General features: G+C 40.5%; 1 protein-coding gene across 2 annotated transcripts in view; it reads left to right on the forward strand.

Annotated features, from left to right (window-relative positions):
- MME (membrane metalloendopeptidase) overlaps nucleotides 1-21,078 on the forward strand; it is a 117,308-nt gene that overhangs the window by 75,482 nt on the left and 20,748 nt on the right. For both annotated transcript variants that reach the window (XM_045297587.1, XM_004704133.2), the window contains exons 15-17: nucleotides 3,211-3,291; nucleotides 4,856-4,959; nucleotides 16,264-16,322. In XM_045297587.1, the coding sequence (XP_045153522.1) occupies nucleotides 3,211-3,291; nucleotides 4,856-4,959; nucleotides 16,264-16,322 (244 nt within the window). The remainder of the gene's footprint in view (nucleotides 1-3,210; nucleotides 3,292-4,855; nucleotides 4,960-16,263; nucleotides 16,323-21,078) is intronic.

The following is a 21,078-nucleotide window of genomic DNA, read 5'->3' on the forward strand; positions in this document are numbered from 1 at the left end:
TGGGCACCATCAGCTTTCTTCACCACACTTGCTTGTGCACCATTGTCTTCAGTGCCTTCAGGTGTTATATCTTTTAGTAGCCAAGCATCATCCACTTTCTTCACCACATTTTCTTGTGCACCCATTGTCTTCAGTGATCATGCCAGGCAGGTGAGCATCTCAGACTGCCGAATTGTTAGAACAAAGTGTTCTTGTGTTGGGGGAGTACTTGTGCAGGGGCCCACTGTCCATCTGTTTTATTAATACTCAACCTATAAATATATGTACATAGATCTATTTCCCCGTCATCATATATAAATATATTTTCTTGTTAAACTTTTAAAGCATGTTCAGTTTAAGCTTTTTAAGTGACCTAAGGAGAAAAGTATTATTCTAGCAAATGGAAGGTTGTGCATTATTTTAGTGTTATGCTGTGCTCTATGGTTAGAGAGAGAGTGAAGAAAATGTTTTACAATTCCTGTCTACCCTTGTGCAATTTTTATTGGGACTTTGAATTTATTGCATAAGATTAAGGCCTGATCCCTATGGAATTGTTGGGTGTAAGTTTCCTGTGATCATCTGTGTAAAATGATCCTGGTGATTTTTTTTTAAAGCCAGAAGGGAAAAATCCCACATCCTGGCACTGTGCTGTATGAGTTGCATTGACATGCAACCTGATGATTCCTCTGCAGTTAAAACTTCAGGAAGACAAATCCATTCCTTGGACTAATCCAATAGAAGTCTACACATGTGTTGTCATAAGACCCTACTCTCATTTTCTTTCGAAGTTAAATCACACGAAGGGACTGTTTTCAACTCTCAAAGAGCGAAGGCCAGGGATTGAGGCCTTAGTGTCTCAGGGGTATTTCCACCAATCTGGACCGTGTCTCACAGCTCAAATTAGATTTGCTTCTTCTGAACTGTACTTAAAGGAGCCCTGTGATTTTAGGTTAGGCATTGGGCTGGTAATCATAAGGTCGGAGCTTCAAACCTAACAGCTGCTCCACAGGAGAAGGAGCAGGCTGTCTGTACTCATGACGACTGAGAGTCTTGAAAGCTCTCCACGGGAACACTGTGAGTTAGAATTGTCTCACGGCAGTGGGTGGTGTAGTTGGTTATTCATCCCAAGATGGTCCTTGGTCTAGCCTCTTAGATTGTTCTGGATCAACGTTTCCCAAAGTGGTACAATAGGAAGGGGATGTGCAAGTTGTTCTACAAAAATGAGTCCTATGCTTAGAAAGATTTAGGAAACATACTTCCTGCAGGAAAGCAATTCTGATCTCGCTGTCAAAAACTCATTGTCACTGAGCCACCCAATTCTGACTTCCGGTGACTCGCGAGGGCAAGCTCAAACTGTCCTGGCGAGTTTTCAAGGCTGCAACTCTTTACCAGAGTTGAAAAACCTCAGCATTTCTCCTGAGGAGCTGCTGGCGGTTTTGGACTGCTGATCGTGCAGTCAGCAGCCCAACGCGAAACCACCATGCCACCAGATTTCAATCGAGACTAGACTGTGCTCGTTAGCTGTCGTTTTATGGCTTTCTACATCACACTTAACAGTGAATACTCGTTTCACTGCTTATTAGTGCTCTTTATGGGTAAGCTCTATGAGGAGGGACAGTCTCTTGGTAGGCAAACGTGTGTTGAATAAGTAAATGGACAAGTTGCGTCAATGCAATTTTAGCGTCCTTGAATTTATGTACTTGAAAAACCTTCTTTATTAGTTTGCCAAAATATTTACCAAGGTACTTGACAATATATCCTTTTAATGTAGTATGTCTTACTTTCTTCAAAGTTTGTCCCACTTAGAATACTGTTTGAGGAAATGATCTCTGGGAAATCAAGTACCAATGAGAGGAGGCTGGTTTTCTACCTGTAATGTTGCTTTGTAACCAGCTCGTAATGTGTGGGAAGCTGCAAGACAATGGGCTTTGATGTACTCTCTTCAGTAACACATATGTCGCCTGATGCCAAGAGTAAATCTTGGGTTTCTGTAACAGATCTATAAAAAAACAATCAACCAACCAAAGAACCACCTTCCTTTTGATGACAAACCAAATAATTCAGTGATGCATGCTTAATTCCCATGAAGATTTTTAAATTAAATGATGTAAGAGCAAGGTAATATTATGCAATCAAAAAACAAATGACTGAAAAAATGAGACCTAGAAAAAGCAAGTCACAAATAGCAACACTAATAAAAGAGAATGGTTTAACAAATAAAGAAGTGGTAAGTGTATGCTGGTATAATAAAGGAAGCCTTGCTAATTTATTACTTTCATTTAACCTTGAGAAGATATCTTTGCCCACTTTAAAAGCCAAAAGAGAACACAAAAACTCCCAGAAACCAGTGGTCAGGAAGAAGGTTAGCATTCAATCTGGAAGCGCAGGGAGCCGTGCGGTGTAGCAGGTTCTGCGCTGGTCTGCTTACCACAAGGTCAGCCATTCTAAACCGTCAGAGACTGAGAGAGAAAGCTGAAACTTTCTACACCTGTAAAGCAGTCTTGGAAACCCAGAGGTCCGTCTTGACTCTGTCCTCTTATAGCACTATAAGTCCGAATCCATCCGATATCAGTGTTTTATTTCTTTATTTTGATGTAAACCCACACCTGCTTTTCAGCCAAAGCAGTGAGGTGGAATGCTGACTTGGAATGCTAACTCCAAGCTGCGAGAACGGAACCTCTAAATATCACCCCTTCTGTAAAATTGAAAGAAGCCCTGGTGGCACAGTGCATGACACTCTGGGCTGCTAACTGCAGGGTCGGTGGTTTGAGCCACAGCTGCCCTGCAGGACAAAGATGAGACTCTGTGGTCCTGTAACAGACTTGGAAACCCACAGGGGAAGTTCTCCTCTGTCCTGTGGTTTCGATCTGAGTCCAAATTAACTTGACGGCAGTGAGGATGAGTACAGTTGAAGAAAACAGTCTTCCAGAGGAAAAGCTCATCAGAGGTGGAACAATGGCTTGTTAGTTTTTAATCATTCTTCTCTTGGGAAAACTGTAGTCTAAAAGACTTGGCTTCTACTAGCTACATTTCTTACCTATTTTAATTTATTTAGAATTCTTGAAAGAGCTCATTACAAAAGCCTCTGTTTAATTGTTGCCATATACTTTATTTTTGTTTTTCATAAACAATATGGATCAAGTTATGTAATTGCTGGGGATTGGTAAATTATAATGTCTGTGTCTCAAAGTTACACAATTATCCTCACATTCAATATTATAATTTTCGTAGGCCTTAGCAATTAAAGAAAGGATTGGCTATCCTGATGATCTTCTTTCAAATGATGATAAACTGAATAAAGATTATCTTGAGGTAAGTCTCCAAGCTTATAAAGATTCTAAGGTAATGAATAATACCTGTGGTCAATGACACTGTTATTTTCAGCTCTAGGGTTTCATCAATGTGAAGTAACATAAAATTGTAGGTCTCTAAGCCCACCCATGAAGTCAGAACAATGCTTGATTTTTGCCTTTTGCTTCATTGTTCAATGGGCACAGCTGATTTTATTTTATATTCCTTATATTCCATTTAAAGGATACTAAGGAAAATCCAGTGTCATTTGAAGGGCTGGGCACACAGGGCTGGACACGATATAAAGATGCTCTGGACAGCAGAGAGCTCTCTCAAGTTCTTAGCACATCTCACTCAGGCCGGACAAATGAACTCTTCCATGCCCTCCCATTTTCTGTGTGTCCCACCGCTGGATAAAACAGATCATGCATTCTGTGCTTAAAAAGCAGAGCAGTTATAGTCCTAGCGCTGAAAACTTTTATTCTCAGTAGTTTTCATAACAATTAAAAGAACACATACTAGCCTGAGAAAGGGGAAGGCCACAAAATATTAATAATCATACAGTAAAAGAAGAAAAACCCTAACGTCACACTCACAGGACTGATTACAGACTGGGAGGCAGTGAGGTTCCTATAGCTAAGGCTGGGGCCACCTTCACTCCCTCAAACCCTGGCAACAATGGAGTGGACCTTGTCAGGTCTAGGGATGCCAGTGAGACTCAGCCCAGTGGTTTCTGGCCAAAGATGGGATTGGCAAACCATAGTACCTTCTCCTTCCTTTCCGCTTATGGAATAACTTGGCTTTTATCTATTAAATGGACTTGCTCCAGAGGGCAAATCCCAGAGGCCCTTATGACAGGAGCGTCGTGACAAAAAGCCTACGTGTAATCCACACTTGATGGGTTCAAATCCCAGCTCCACCATTCACTAATTTGGGCAAGTGGCTTAAGTAAACTGTGTCTCGGCTTTCTCCCATTTGAGATACATTGAACAGGAGTGTGAGCACAATGAAGGGGGGGGTGGCACTGTTGGGGAAGCATCGCCTGGTCAACCGCAAAGTCGCTAGTCCAACCCCCCCCTACCCGTTTCACAGGAGAAGTGACAACTATCTGTTCCTGTAAAGATTGACAGCCTTGGAAATCCTTTACAGGTCACTGCGAGTAGACATGTTGGCAGTGTTTGGTTTGGAATATATCTTTAAAGTGTTTAGAGCAGTGTTGTCATGCTGTTGGCCGCCCAGTTGCTTCACGCACATGGTGACAAGCCTGTCAGACAGTAGAACTGCTCTGTTGGGTTTCCAAAGCTGTAATCTTTGTGGGAGATGATCGCCAGGTCTTTTCTTCCATGAAGCAGCTCTTGAGTTTGCAAGGCTGGCTTTTCTGTTCCCATCTGAGTGCTTTACCATTGCATTACCTGCCTAGCACATAGCAGGTGCTTGATACGAATGTGCTGGTGTAAGGATTGATATTGATAGAGTGAGGCTTGACTGCTACTAGCATGTAGGAAAACATCCTCTGTGATTTTTAAGAGAAATTTTGAAGATAATTGCTTTCCATGCTTCTCCCTAACTCTTATGTATAATACAGCTGAACTACAAAGAAGAGGAATATTTTGAGAACATAATTCAAAATATGAAGCTTGGCCAAAGTAAGCAACTGAAGGAGCTCCGAGAAAAGGTGGACAAAGACGAGTATGTACAGTCCCTGTCTAATGCGTTCGTTTCTTCAGGAGCGGCCTCCCTGCTCCCCTGTGTTGCACTGGTGGACGAGTCTGACTTAGCAAATGTTAGAAAGCATAATGGCCTCCTTCCGTCAAGGACATTTATGAGTTTTATGCTAAACACCTAGGTCAGGGATTCTGCTGAATTTGATTTTTTTTCTCTCCCCACTAAGGTGTCCTCAGACTAACTCAGTTTTGTGGCTTCTCTCACATTGTTGTATGTGATTCCTACTATGGAACACTCTAGCCTAAGTAACTCTGACTCCTTCAGTCTTTCTCCGAGGTCTCGGCACCTGGAATTTTATACCTTTTGTCCGCAGTTTTTCCTTTTCCAGTCAAGCATCCCATAATTCCATCCTCTCTGGGGGATTTAAGAAAATTCCTCCTACAGCACTTGTCTCCAAGCTGTTGTAGATGAATATAAGAAGTCGTTCTCAGTCATATCTTTCAACTGTGCTTACTTACTCTTTACTTGATGATGTCATCCGTACTCATTAGCTGTGAGTTTGCTTATTTTTCCGTTAAATGCATGTGCACATGACACGTTTAGGAACAAAAACTGTGTGCACTTCAATCCCGGGAGACACTTAGGGAGAACAGGGGCAATTTTTGGTGGGTAGTGGGGAGCACCACTAACATGTTAGTACCCACCATATCAGAGTCTCAATTCAAAAAGAATTAATGCATCCGTGAGCAAATGAAAATAAGCATGCTCCTTGATTGTGTGTCAACTAACACAATGGGATACCAGTCAGGTTCTGGATTCATTCTTGCATTCATTTAACCGTTGGTTTGTTCATCCAACTCATGTTTTGGACCACTAAGTCCAGGTGGCTTCTGACCCTGGGGGACCAGAGGGGAAGCCCACCTGCATTCTAATGTATCACTATAGCAGAAGGTAGACGATACAGAATAGGGGAGGGAAGTGGTGTGCCAGGGCTGGCTTGGAGTCCAGTGGGACTGTGTGATGGAAGGCTTTCTCTTTTCTCATTAAACCAAAAGCAGGTTGGACAAAATCCCCAAATGGAAATGTCAATGCATTTCAGTTCGTGAACAGCGTTTTGAAGGTTTGTAACACCAAGGTGCCCTGACCTGAGAGACTGACTGTGGGGCTGATGTCCGAGTTCATACTGAAGCAAACACACTGGCTGCTGGGTACTAAGATGGGTGCTGCAAATAGCAGAGAATGCTTAGTTTCCCAGGGAGCATAAAAAGGGAAGAGAGTAGGTAGGAATGGCTGGTGTTGTATTCATTTATCAACTTCTGTCTTTTTAAGCACAACAAAAATTCATCAAAAGACATATCCTGCGGGTAAATGTATAATCTGAGAATGATTATTACAAATTGAAATCGTTGCATTCTTTAAAAAACACATATTTAATAGATGGTTAATACTGTGTAGAATGTCTACTGACAAATACTGTCGAATATTCTTTGTGAAGGTGGCTAAAGAAAACTACACCCAGTCAGTAATTTTATACACGGTATGTTGAATGACTGCTGGATAGTTTTCTTTTGAAATTGAGGTAGTCGGTTTCATAATCCTTTTCTAATAGTCTCCACATGCATTCTCTTTCATCATATGTGTTGATGTTTCCTAAATCCTCATCTTTTAGGTCTGTGTTTCCCACAGTGTGCCGCATGTCCCCTGGGGTAGAGGTGCTGGAATGACCCAGGGGAATTGTGAAAGCAGATGTCTGCAACTTTACCCTGGATTATGGGCTAATGTACAAAATATTTTCATTGCCAGCAGGGCGCTGAGGCCTGGTTTTGTTTTGGTTCTTTCTTGAAGAGAGGGTAAGCTGAATATGTGTAGGAACCTATGTTTTAGATCATCTGAAGTCAAGACTGGTATATAATCCACAATCTAGGAATGATAGTTGGTCACTAGTATAACGTGACGAGTATAAAGTTTCCTCTGCCATATCTGGCCTAGCTTTTCACCCGCCTCCCATTTCCCTGCCATTATACGGAATGCGAGGCGCCCTGGTGGCACAGTGGTTACACGTTGGGTGGCTAACTGCAGGTCCAGTTTGAAACCACCAGCCCCTTGGGGGCTTGGTGAGGTTTTCTATTCCCGTAAAAAATTTCCGTCTTGGAAACCCGCAGGGGCAGTTCTATCCATGCTGTCCTACAGGGTCACTATGGGTTGGCATGCACTCCATGGCAGTGAGTGTGGGGTGATACGGAATGCACATGGCTTCAAAATTGCTGTCCATTGAAACCACCTGGAGTGCTAACGAATGGTTGCCCAGCTCCACTCCTCTGGGTTGTTATGCAATTATTTTGTGGGTGGGACCCAGTTCCTGGCAGTCTTTTTAAGTATCCTTCCAAGGGAGAACCGGTGAGTTCGTGCTAGCTCCTTTTTGTGTTGGATCACCTGTGTTCATATTTTATGGAATGTGTTGGAAGATGTTGTGTTTGATTTGGCAAGTTAGGTTTGAAAGCATTTCTGATAGTAATTGCCCTTGCTGGCTACAACATAATAAAAGTCCCTCATATTTTACTGCAGTTGCTTACAGTGAAAGCATTCTGACTAATTTTGCACCTGCTTAATAAAGGCACCGCCCTGTTCTCTTTCTTTCTTTTCCTTTTTTCCAACTGGAACCTCAAGTTCAAATTCTCACTATGCATACTCAGCCCCCCCACCCCCAAAATCTCTTGCTTTGTAATTTTAACATCTATTGATTGCTATTACTTCAGTCAAGTAGCTAGCCCATAGATAGGTGTCAGAGAATTCCATTTTCAGATGTTTCACAAGTTCTTACAAGAAAGATAGGTGTCCATATCTAAAATTCAGAGGATAGAGGTAAGAAAATGTCTTTTGCAGAGTTTTAGAGAGAAATAATAATTAAAGGAATGATATTTTATTTTTGAGGTGTGAATTATGATTTTTCAAATCATCGAACCAGAGAGTAAGCCTCTGGGCTGTTTCTTTTTCTCCACATGCGCTCACTGAGCAGATACACGCATTTTTTTGACTTCTCCTGTCATCAGTGTTCTGCTGAGCATCTGTATCCTCACCGATCTGTTTTATCAGCTCAGCATCTAAGGGTCTAACTGCTTGTGGGAAGTCACCAGGTAGATGTCCGATTGATGCTACCCACCCCATTTGCCATTTTTTACCATTCATTTTGGCATTTCCCCCCTTATTTGCCTATTCTCCAACAACCCCTGGCTTACAGCTACCAAACAGAAATCAGAACCATCCCGTGCTCACCCTTGTTGAAAGCTGACACCATGTCTTATGTGCAGTTGCGTCACTAGAACTTGAGCATGGATAGGAAGACTAAAGAGCCTTCATCAATGTTTATGGAGTGAATGAATAATACACTAGCAGTTTGGTACTAATGCTGATCAGGTTTATAAGACTTAGCTCAGGCCCTAAATTAAAAGTTGCCACATCCATGCGTTTCACCATTGCCATTGGTAAGGATATGGTCATCATCGCTGCTGCCCTCACCATTCAACACATTCAGAAATGGATGAACTTAGGAAGTCTTGTAGCCCAATCATTGGGTAGGAGAGTCTCTCCTGCCCAGATGAGTATCTCCTACTTGCCAAGGATAGGGATTCAAAATTAAACAACCCCCTGTGGTTTCTGAGGACCTACCTGTGTTTCCAAAATCATCTCCAACATTTTATATCATCTGGGGTTTTAATTCCAGTTTGCAAAAAACGTCAAACATGTCCTATTATTAGATATGAATCATATTGGATTTGGAATTTAACATTCCAAAGTAACTTTGTAATATTTTCAGAATTATTTACTTACAATAACACAATTGGTCACTTTGTTTTTTTCATAGCCCACATCAACCTCCAATTAAAATAGATGGAGAATGCCAGAAAAATGAATTTCAAAAATGTTTTTGACTTGAAGTTTTCATTTTTGTTTTGAGGACAAAACTTCATGTGATATAATTCGGTGTGTTATGCCAATGTACGTAAATCATGACACAGAGCCTTAGCATTTTCTTGAACTACATTCCTCCTGTTGTCATGCATCAGAATAAAAGTATTGATGGGCACCAGATCAATAAGCATGTGCAGAGGACTATACTAAGCACTCAGAGGGACAAAAAGATGAAGAAACGTGGCCTTAGTCTTGGGAGCTCACAGTCTAGTGACTGAGCCAAAAGAGTAAAAAGGTAATCTGTCCAAAGGCAGAATGTGTTTGGCACTACAACAAGGAAACGGAGTGATTGCCACAGCACTTTAAAAATAAAACAAACCACCACAGTCAAACCATTATTTGTAGTGAGAAATTATATTTATATATATAGACTTTGGGGGAACAAAATGTCAGCATTTGGGGCATTTTTTCTTTTTTTTTTTTCATTTGAATATATATTTTTATTTAGAATGCAACACCGATACCATGATGATAAACTATCACAAATCTGTACCAAGAAGCACGTGATCCCTAAAATGTTATTTTATTTTCTCCCTACAAGTAATTTAAGTATCCAGCAGCACCAGGATCAGAGGCTGGTCGTTACCAAAAATAGCGCCATTTCCAATGCTGTACAGCAGGAGTATGCAATCTGACCCGCTGCTCCAGTCACCAGCCCTCTGATTGGTTCAGACATGATCGGGACGGCGAGGGCATTTTTCCACCTGCACAACCAGCCTCAGAGAGCCAGATCGCCTCGGCCACCGAAGGGACTCGGGTTATTTTTTCTTAAATCATTTTATTGGGGGCTCATACAACTCTTATCACCATCCATTTTAAGGGGGACAGAAGCTTTACCAGAAACAAATTCATGCGGTTCATGTCTGTCTTCCCTTTTGTTGCTTCAAGCCTGCTGTTTTCCCTCGTCTGGCTAATTACATGAAGGCAGGCCCCAGAGGCTGTCCGCCTAGGAGAGATGGGCACCCAGAGTTCTTCCTGAAAGGCCAGTCAGTGCCACAAAAACTGGCAGGGAGGCTGGCGCCCCGTGAGGTAGCGCCACAGTTTCGTCACGTCTGTGAGTCACTAATACTCTTTTAGTGTGCCAGTTACTACCTGGATAACCTTTTGAAAGTCAGGCAGCTTCCTTATTTAGAAAATGAGCTGGTTGGTGTAGGGTCTATACAGTGTCTAAGGTTCTTCCCAGCATTACCACCTAAGCCCCTTCCGTGTGAAGGTTTTAAATCCGTCAGGAAGTTTTCCTCTTTGGCATCTCCACATCAAGTGACTATCGAATGGGGACTGGGGCGTGGGGGTGGGGGGAGAATATAGCTGTCCGTTATATGTGGGGAAATGCTTTGCTTCTTTTTAAAATGACTCTTTTGGCTTTTCCAAAGAACCAGTTTTAAAGAACCAGTGTTCTTTCTAATTAATCCATATTATCCATCAGTTGATTATCAAAAGAAAAACAAGTTATACAGGATTTATGTAGATGTGTGTGTCCAAGTTGTGGAATTGATCTTATTCGAATCCGCAATCACTCACACTGTAAGGCTAAGTAAATGATATTTGGACTCAACTTGGGCAGTCTCTAATTTTCCATGGCAGTATGTGCTGTGATGGTTTGCTCATGTTCCATACAGATTATGATAGATAAAAACCTTAGATTTCCTTATTCTATATGCCCATAAAACCAAGCAAGTCTTTTTCATGGCTGTCCAATGTATTTGGGGATCATGAGCAAAACACATTTGATCAGCAAAAAATATTCTGCTTTTAAGTTAACACTGAAGGAAGATTTTTATCTTGTTTTATGTTCAGAGGGAGGTGGGGGCCAGGAAGGAAAGCTGACTGGCTTAAAGGCTGAAGTGTTAGGTTGATTTTATCTCTACTCCATCCCCAATCCAGTTAATCAAAATAGCTTATCCTTTCATGTAAACTGGGGGAATTTTGGAATAGAATTCTGGAATTTATTTACATATATATCTTCTTAAGAGGACACTACCCAGACAATACTTGGCCTGTGATTGCAGCCTGCAGATTAGCTATATCTCGCCAAGGCCTTTTCGCCTCACCCAGAGCAGTCCTGCCATGAGATGGGATAGCACTGGCAGGAGAGGAGGTAGGACAGGGAATGGAGGGCAAAACTGAAGCGAAGACCTGGTTCCCAAACTAGGTCACTTGATCTACAGATGCTCCTGAGTAATCACACTCGGAAGACCTGCATAGATATTTGAGAGCAAAACCTGGGGTTTTCTTCGAGTGGATTTGTCAGACCGTAGACTTGTCATGTCAAGTTCTGTGAGTGGTAGGAGTTCGATGGGATGGGATGGAAGAGATGTCATTGTTTCCTGAAAGATCCAAAGGTTATCATTAACCAGGAAAGAGTCAGTAAAATAAAATTCTGGCAGAAATGATCCACCTGTGCGCATGTCATGACTCCCTAATTGGAAATTTCTCTGAATCTGGCCAGTTACATGTGGCTGTGTAACACACTCATATATACAGTACATTTGTGAAGACTAATTAAAGACTAAAGAGATGTTACACTGTGGCCACAAGTTGAAGAAGCACCCCTAATGGACTGAAGACTGCTAGAAAGACAAACAGACTAGCAACCGCTTTCATTATTTCGTTGAAATAGAAATGGACTCTCTTCAAAGTTAAGGTCAGAATGGGAGTGCTGGCTCTTGTCCCAGGCAGAACTGGATAAGTCACTCTGGTCCTTCAACTCTTTTGCAACAGCAATAAACAGAGACCCTTTGCTTCTCCTGTGTTTGGCTTTGCTTCTCCTGTGTTTGTTCCCTGGATGGAACAAGTAGAAGGAGAATCTGTTACAGATGTTGCATGGGGTGGCTGGCGGTTGGCAGACTGGGTTCTGATGCTCATTCTTCCACTTACCGTGTGAGCTTAGGTGATTTGCAAAATGCCTCCAAGCTTCAGTTTTTCATTTTGAAGCCAGGGCTAGGAACCTACATTTCGTCATGCAGGGCGGTTGTGGAGTTACGTTGTGTAAAGTGGCTGGGACATAACTCAGGTAGTTATTAGAACATATAGCTGTCATAAAAGCCTGCTCATTGAATAGCCTGGATCTGGCAGAATGACGTCAGGGTCGTGTAGGAGCAAGCGTCCTAATGCTTCTTTGTGGCTGAGGGGACTCTGATCATGTAGCAGTAGTCAGAAATCAACGCTGTTGTTCTGAAAACTGCTGGCAAGGAAATGGCATTGGGTGGAGGTGGGTTGGTGTTGGTCATTAATACTCAAAGTTTCATCTCAGGAATCTCTGTTAAATGTGACCAGATGGCCTTTTCCCCTCCATCTATAGTCTTTTCCCCATGAGCTCACTTAGTTTATACATGTATAAGGAAGAAGAGTGATAACTATGCGTCTCTTTTGGCACCTATAGATTAGAGGCACTATCTATCTTTTATAAGTGGTTTGAAACAAATGATGTTTGCAACAAATGATGATACCTTGATGAGAAAATATTAATATATGTGAAGGATTATGTGACGATAATTACAAAATGAGGATGCTTCTTTCCACCGAGGAATGCTTGAGAAAGCCACTTTATCGAAAGTACCGATTTCCAAGGAGTTGCTTTGAGACCATAAAATGCTAAGGAATTGTACCCTTAACCGGGGAAGGAGGGCATTAACAGTGTGTTGTTTTCTGTTGTAAAGTCCCACCCAGGTGGGTGAGAGAGACATTTTAAGTGCTTTTGCAATCTAGTGGGTTTATTACAACCCAGAAGCTCTGGGAGCCGGCTGTCAGCATGTGAAAACCACGTCTTTGTGTGTTCGCTTCATCACCCTCCTTTCTTCAGAGCCATGAGAAGAGACACACCTGTTCCCTCTCTCTCGAGGGGGTTTCGGTGAGATCTCGGATCACGTCATCCGTGCAGCTCTGAGGGATGGGCTGTTCGCAGTAGCCCTTCTTTGTTCTACTCCTGGATGTCCTCAAACAAGAATCCACTTGCCTGGCAAACTTCCCTCTGAAGTGCTTTCCGTATTTCTTACCCTCTCGCCCTCAAACCCTCAACAACCCTGGGGGCAGGGAAAGAAATCCAAGGCAGAGTGATCTGTGCTTCCTTCCAGAACAGAGCCTGGTAGTGTCTGTCTTCTTCACTTTCACTGCACGGAGCCCACAATAACCCGCGGTTTGGGGGTAAATGTCACCCCCGTTGGGTTTACTTTCCTGCTTGTGCACTTTCTCTTCTCCCTGTGGCTGTTCAGGGCCAATTTTGTCTGTGTTCCAGAAACGGAAGTTTCTCCTGAAACTTGAATTTTTGCAACCAAATCAAAAGTACTTAAGAGGTTTCATTACATTGGCCTTCATTTGAAAAGTCTATTTTCTGTTAGCTTAGTTTCTACATTAACATAGTGAGCTATTTTACTAGACATTGAACCTGAAACTCTTACCATCACCTTATTTAAGATGTAATGATCTCATTTCATTCCCAGGCACAAAATGCTTCTTGCTGTGCACCCAGATAATCACCCAAGGGTGGGGTGAGGCTGGACCACGAAAGACTTTAAGGGGGGAAAAGAGCATGCTACACCCTGTTGCTCTCTAAGCCTATCCAGAATGTTCTGTGGTCAAAAATAGCTTCTGATTTTCATGGAGGGATAATTCACAGTGGACATTTTAATATGTAAAATTCTTCCTGCTGGAAAGTTACAAGCATTAATCAAAATGCAATCTAAACCCCTCAGCATAATGTAACAGAATAACAAAAAGGCACTAGGATAAGCAATAAAGGAAAAATGGGTAATATGTTGTAAACGTCATCAGTGCCTTCCTTTGAGATCTGTTGCTAAATGTTTCAGACATCTTCTTAGTTAGAAAACAAAACATTCTAGATTAGCACCTTTTCTATTACATTCTCAGCTCTTTTGATGGATTCCAAAATCAAGTGATTTGCATATATCATTTTGAATTATCCATACAATTTGATACAGAGTTTATGATCATTAAATCTGAAGTTCATAACTAAGACTTTAGAAGCACTGAGATCTGGAACATGTTAAAATAGCTTCTCTTACAATTCAAATGTAAATCACTATAACTGTTACCCCATAGAACCTGCTGTTACACTTACTACCAGAGTTTGACAACACTCAGGGAAACTGTTGGGAGATTGTTTATCCAATCACAGTAAGTCAGTGTCCCCTCCTGGGACCAGTATGAAAACATTTTCCATCTGTCCCATTTGCCAAGTATCTTGGAATCGTATATGAACCTGAATCATAGTAACCCTGTGAATATGCATAAACATATTCTTTATTCTTGCTGATCATAATTTTTGGATTTTATAATTATTTGTTTTGTTATGTTGGTGTGTGTGTGTTTTAAAGTTGTGGATCTAGCTACTGTAACTAGTCTCTGACCACTGAGTTTTATTGTAACACCCCGGGGGTTACAAATACACCGTCTCTGTTGTGAGTCACCATAAATCATGTGGGAAGCATGCGGAGTTTAATTAAGATAAATAAAATTATATACTTTCCATCATCCACCTGCAAGAAACAGCGAAGTATTGTTGATTCAGCTGTGATGAGGTGAGGGAGGACTAAGAGAGCAGTCTCATCATCATTTTTTAAAATGTTATCTTTTTAACAACAAAATATGTAAAGAAGAAATGCTCAACATGCTCCCTCCTGTCAAGCTAATTTTCTTCCTAAGAAAAAAAATCACAAAAACGGTGACTGCACTAAAAAAAAGTCTTTAATATGAAAATCTTGAACATAATATTGGAGATAACAACTCTACATGTCAGAATTTATCAATATTTGATACATCTGACCTTCCCTCAGATCCGTTTAAGAGGTCATGTCTGACCTTCCATGTTACTGGAAGTAGAGGAGAAACACTGACTTGGGCCGTTGCCTTTGTATTGCTTTGCTTGCCAGGCAGGGTCTAGAGACAGGTCTGACTTAGCCTCATTGTAGTGTTTGTAAACTTCTGTGAACAGGCTAGCAATCACATTACTCAATGTTGTCATGAAAGTGGAGGACCTATGAACATGCCGTCAGCCGATGATATGATGTCTTCATTATGTGTGTTGTGAGGACAATGAAGAGGTTATATGATAATTAAGCAGTGTCCCTTTTCCTTGATTGCACAGTCATACTCTATTGAAACGGAGCTTCTTTGGGGCAAAAAACGTCTTAATACATGATTGTTGATATGCAGTTTTCAGAGCATCTTAACACAAAGTCATGGGTACATGGCACCTCTCCTTTAGCTGAACACTAATATTTGATTATCAGTCGGGAATCTTTTTGTGTTTTTATTTTTTTCTCATTCAGCTTTATTTATGTATCTTTCTCATTCCTTCAAACAAGAGTCTCCCAAAGTCAGAAACTAGTATATATATGTGTGTGTGTGTGTGTAGATATGTGTGTAAATCTATCTATACACAGAAAATACATAGATTATATGTGTGTATGTGTATATATTACACGTAGATCTTGGTGTGTATGTGTCCATTGCATATACATATTTAATGCATTCATGTCTCTATCATATAGATACAGAGAGATTTACATAGGTAGACAAATAGATACTATACAGAAGGAGCCCTGGGTGCAAAGGTGCAGAGCTCTTGCCTATGGAGAGGTCTGTCAGGTAAAATCATCAGCACTCCTGGGGAGCAAAGAGCTGGTGATTGGTTCTCATAAAGATTACAACGAGGAACCCCTGTGGGGCAACTGCACTCCATCCTGTAGCGTCTCCATGAGTCAAAATTAACTTGACAGCACACAACAACAACAGGAGTCCAAATCACAGCATTGACTGACCAGTTTACTTAAGAATTACCTGGACTTCACTTTATAGTTGTCATGCAAAAATAGACCTTTGTTTAATTAGCTAAATGTTGCAATTTAAAAAACAGTTTTAACAGGCCATAATTGAAGGTATGTTAATCCAAACTAGACTCTTTGACAAGGGGATCACCTATTGCCATAAAGATTTTTTTATAAATGCAAGTTAAAATATTTTTAATTCTTGAGAAACTATATTTGAATCTGAAGGTTTAAGACCTGTATTTTAATATTGTTTCAAATTGTAGGCACAGTTACCCAGAATCAAGAACAGAAAGCTAATGGCATTTCAATATCATCTTACTTTTTTAAGGGTCATAATTTTAATAGGCTTGGTATGACCAGGGATGCCTCCATAAAAATTCACTCCAGTGAAATAGATTGCAGACCTGAATATATACTGACTTTTTAAGAAATAAAATACTTTTTAAATGAGTTCTCTCACCTAGGGAGCTAAAGACAAGATTCAATGAGAAATAGTGATAATGTGTTTATTGTCATGAGTAGTCTGAAGCAGATAATGCACTATCATTTGTAACCTATTTATTTTCTATAGGTGGATAAGTGGACCAGCTGTAGTCAATGCATTTTATTCTGCGAGCACAAATCAGATAGGTAAGGTATATTTCTAAATAATTCTTTACTATGTCTCTAATTTTCCCAACCTGTAGTGCATTATGCAACTAATTTATAATATCTCAAAAATAAAACATTCAAGAGGGGATTATTGATTTAGTAAATATACTTCTTGAACGTAAGTGGATCCAATTTCACTCTAATGGCAAAACTTAAATTAATAGGAGTCTTGATAGTTTGTTTCTTTTGCGATATTTCCATTTACAATGAAAATGGTTTATCTTAAGGACTTTTTGAGATTTAAAGTTCTTTAAAAATATGGAATCATATTGACTTTAAGTCTTTCTAAGCATTAGCATCTTCAATAGCCAACTTCTCAGAAATATCATTTTCTTGGCATTCTGTATACTACCTCTGATAGAGATGGTCCTATTTATATCATCTTCATTTCAGAAAGTTGAAAGGTCAAAAGCATATGGATTTGTATTGACTTAACTGCTTTTTAGTGAAAAGGTAAAAAATTTTAGTGGTTTCCTAATAGTACATTATGGTACGAAACCTGAGAATTTAATATATGAGTGAATGGCATAATAAATGACTCAATATATTTTTTAAAAATGTTTTCTCTCTTCCTGGGAACATATGTGCATCTTTAAATTCAATTTATTTTAAATATGAACATAAAATAGGTTATTTTTCCAATAGATTTTAGTACATCAAAAGCACTCAACTAATCAATATTAACAGAGCTATTCTGAACAAACAATAGAGAAAACTTCTGTGGTTGTATGCTGTCCAGCCATTCATTTCTATGTATGGTCCAAAATCAGGAGGAAAGATATTCTCAGCACTATTTTACACTATGCTTTTAAAAATCTCAGAGCCTTCAATAGGCCTTAGTTTTCTTTAATTTTCCTATCAGTTACTTAGAAAGGGTATTAAGCCCTCATTTTTTCCCTTGATTAAAAGACTCATCTTTTTAAAAAATATTTTTCATTTTAATAGTTTGATTGTAATATGCTTCACATACCATACAACGGAATGGTTTAATCACATTGAGATTTGTGCAATCATCATCACAATCAATTTCAGAACATTTTCTTATACTCATCATCCCCCTATCAACCCCTCCAGGCCCCTAGGCAATTGTCAATCTCTAGATTTACCTGTCCTACATTTCTTTTTCTTTAATTGTTCTAAAATTGATTATTTTTTTAAACATCATTTTATTGGGGGGCTCATACAACTCTTATCACAATCCATCCATCCATTCATGTGTCAAGCACACTTGTAAATTTGTTGCCATCATCATTCTCAAAACATTTTCTTTCTACTTGAGCCCTTGGTATCAGCCCCTCATTTTCCCCCCTCCCTCCCTTCCTCCCTCCCTCATGAACCATTGGTAATTTATAAATTATTATTATTTTTTCATGTCTTACACTGTCCAATGTCTCCCTTCACCATTTTTCTGTTGTCTGTCCCCAGGGAGGGGGTTATATGTAGATCATTGTGATCAGTTCCCCCTTTCTCCCCCACCTTCCGCTTCTCGACCTGGTATCACTATCTCATTATTGGTCCTGAGGGGTTTATCTGTCCTGGATTCCCTGTGTTTCCTGTTCCTATCTGTACCAGTGTACAACCTCTGGTCTAGCCAGATTTGTAAGGTAGAATTGGGATTATAATAGTGGGAGGGAGGAAGCATTAAAGAACTAGAGGAAAGTTGTATGTTTCATCAGTGCTATACTGCACCCTGACTGGCTCATCTCCTCCCAGGGACCCTCCTCTAAGGGATGTCCAGTTGCCTACAGATGGACTTTGGGTCTCCACTCTATACTCCCCCTCATTCACAATATGATTTTTTGTTCTGACGATGCCTGATACCTGATCCCATTGACACCTTGTGATCACACAGTCTGGTGTGCTTCTTCCTTGTGGGCTTTGTTGCTTCTGAGCTAGATGGGTGCTTGTTTACCTTCAAACCTTTAAGACCCCAGACAGTATATCTTTTGATAGCCGGGCACCATCAGCTTTCTCCACCACATTTGCTTATGCACCCGCTTTGTCTTCAGTGATCGTGTCGGGAAGGTGAGCATCTTTATAGAAAGTATATCCTGTTTTATTTTAAAGTTTGAGTATACCTTTCTTTTTAAGCCTCTCAAAAAACCCAGGACTCATCGCCATCAAGTTTCCAACTCAAAGTAACTTTATAGAACAGAGTAGAACTGCCCCTTTTGATTTCTGAGACTATAACTCTATAAGGGGTGGGAGCCTCATCTTTCTCCCTCAGAGCATCTGGTGGTCTTGAACTACTAACCTTATGGTTAGTGGCCCAATGCATAACCACTATTCCACAAGAGGTCCTTGTTGTTAGGTGCCATCAAGTCAGTTCAGACCCATAGTGACTTTATGGACAGAAGAACAAAGCACTTGCCCAGTCCTGAAACACCTTCACAATTGTCCGTATGCTTGAGCACATTGTTGCCATTGTGGTGTCAATCTGTGTCCGTGAGGGCCTTCCTCTGTATGCAGTCCCTATACTTTACCAACATGATGTCCTTCTGCAGGAACTAATCTCTCTTCATAGCATGTCCAAAGTATGTAAGACAGAGCCTCTCTGTCCTGGCCTCTAAGGAGCTTTCTGGTCCTATTTCTTCCAAAACAGATTGATTTTTCCTTTTAACAGTCCACAGTACTTTCAATATTCTTCTCTGGCACCACAATTCAAATGCACTGATTCTTCTTCAGACTTCTTTATTCCGTGTCTGGCTTTCACGTGCATATCAGGCAATTGTAAATACCATGGCTTGGGTTAGGTGCATCTTGATCCTCAGAGTAACATCCTTGCTTTCCAAGACTCTAAAGGAGTCTTAGGTAGCAGATTTCCCTACTGCAGCTCATCTTTTGATCTCTCGACTGCTGCTTCCAGGGAGCCTAGGAAGAGTTAAATTAACACGTCTGTATTTTCTTGTAGTATACTTGTAGTTTTCATTTGTAGAGTAAAACTTTAACCCATCTGGAATTTTATTTTACTGCATGAAATGAAAATTAATTATAAAACAAAATTAAGAAAATATTGTCTTTATATGGCATGTAGACAATAATGAAGGCATTTGCACCTGGGCTAAAATGAAATAGCTCAAATTATACGCTAATATGTTTCCTAGCTAGGAAAATTAAAAATAGGTCTTCAAAGTGGAGACCCTCCAGAGATAGGGACATCTATCTCTGCTTAATGATCAACTCAGAACCTGCTTAATGATCGACTCCAAATCCATGGAATTTATCTTTTGCAGTGTATTTCTGGAAACTAGTCATCATTTTCTTTAAAGATGTCTCTATGTCTGGAGGGTCTCCACTTTGAAGACCTATTTTTAATATTTAGGATTCATATCAGTGTAGAATCTAGTTAACTCAAAAGTAGGCTCAAGCAGAATGGTGACTTTTCAATAGAATCCCCAGATGAAGGAAAACCACCAGGCGGTCACTTCTGCATTACCGTGTACTACACAGTTGTCACACAGTAACACGGAAACCACCAGGCGTTCCCCTCTGCATTACCGTGTACTACACAGTTACCACACAGTAACACGGAAACCACCAGGCGGTCCCCTCTGCATTACCAGGTACTACACAGTTACCACACAGTAACACGGAAACCACCAGGCGGTCACCTCTGCATTACCAGGTACTACACAGTTACCACACAGTAACACGGAAACCACTAGGCGGTCACCTCTGCATTACTGTGTACAACACTGCGCTTTCAGCCAGTGCAGAAAGGACTCTGGATGCTGCTAGACTCGGGCACTGTCTTATCCCCAGACGAGAACTTGACAAATTATCATTAGGGCAACTCTGTCACATTTGCCCCTTCACTTTTTCATAGAGCAAGTCCAGGCATTTTAAGTCAAGCTGGGACCATGACTGGTTCTCAGCCCAAACCCCTGGAGGTGACTCAGAACTGGTCCACCTCAGAGATTGCCTGCTAAACTAAACTTATGAGTGTTCATTTTGACTTTCGTGCTCTCACACCAGAGAAGCTCCCAGCAGAAAGAAAAAGAGTATAAAAGTGATCTAACATTCACAAAGTGACAATTATCCTGTGAATAATCAAGAATTATCTGTAATAGCACCCTCAATACTTAAGAAAGCTCTTTTAAACTATGTCAAGATAAACTCACCCAATGGAGATAGGAAATAAAATTGTTAACCTCTTTTCAAAAGCTTTTCGGCTAAAAACAGCAGTTCTGAGAAGGGAAAGTGTCATGCAAGAAGAGAAATCTTTGACAGGTGCACTCTTTCTCTCTGACAGTTCATTTAAATCATTAAGGTGGGGATTTTCACAACTAAAAGTGAAGAATCATATCCCCATCTTCTTGGTGTGTGTGTGTGTGTGTGTGTGTGTGTGTGTGTGTGTGTGTTCGTTCTCATAGGCACACATGCTTCTGCAACAATTGAGTTTAGGTTTTGGTAGGATGTGCATTCCAAAATTGAGTTGGTGTCAAATAGCTTGTGTCTCATGATGCCATGCCTCAAATAACCCCAAATTAGATGACTGGATTGGTTGTTTTATAGTGCTAATTTACAAATTAAGTTGCTATTTATGGGAAGAAGTTCTACTTCTTAATTCACCCCCAATCACTTTTTGTCAGAATTCACACATGTAGGCTAAATTTCAAAGTTGACCCACCTTTTCTACTTCATATTAACAATAAAGGGCAACTTCCAGGACAAGACGATATTTTCAGTGGCTTTCTCATACTTCCCAAAGTGGTTTATTCATGGGTTCCACTTC

This window comes from Echinops telfairi, unplaced genomic scaffold (assembly GCF_000313985.2).
Source record: "Echinops telfairi isolate 266 unplaced genomic scaffold, ASM31398v2 ScPeMD7_7420;HRSCAF=8458, whole genome shotgun sequence".
NCBI classification, from domain to species: domain Eukaryota; kingdom Metazoa; phylum Chordata; class Mammalia; order Afrosoricida; family Tenrecidae; genus Echinops; species Echinops telfairi.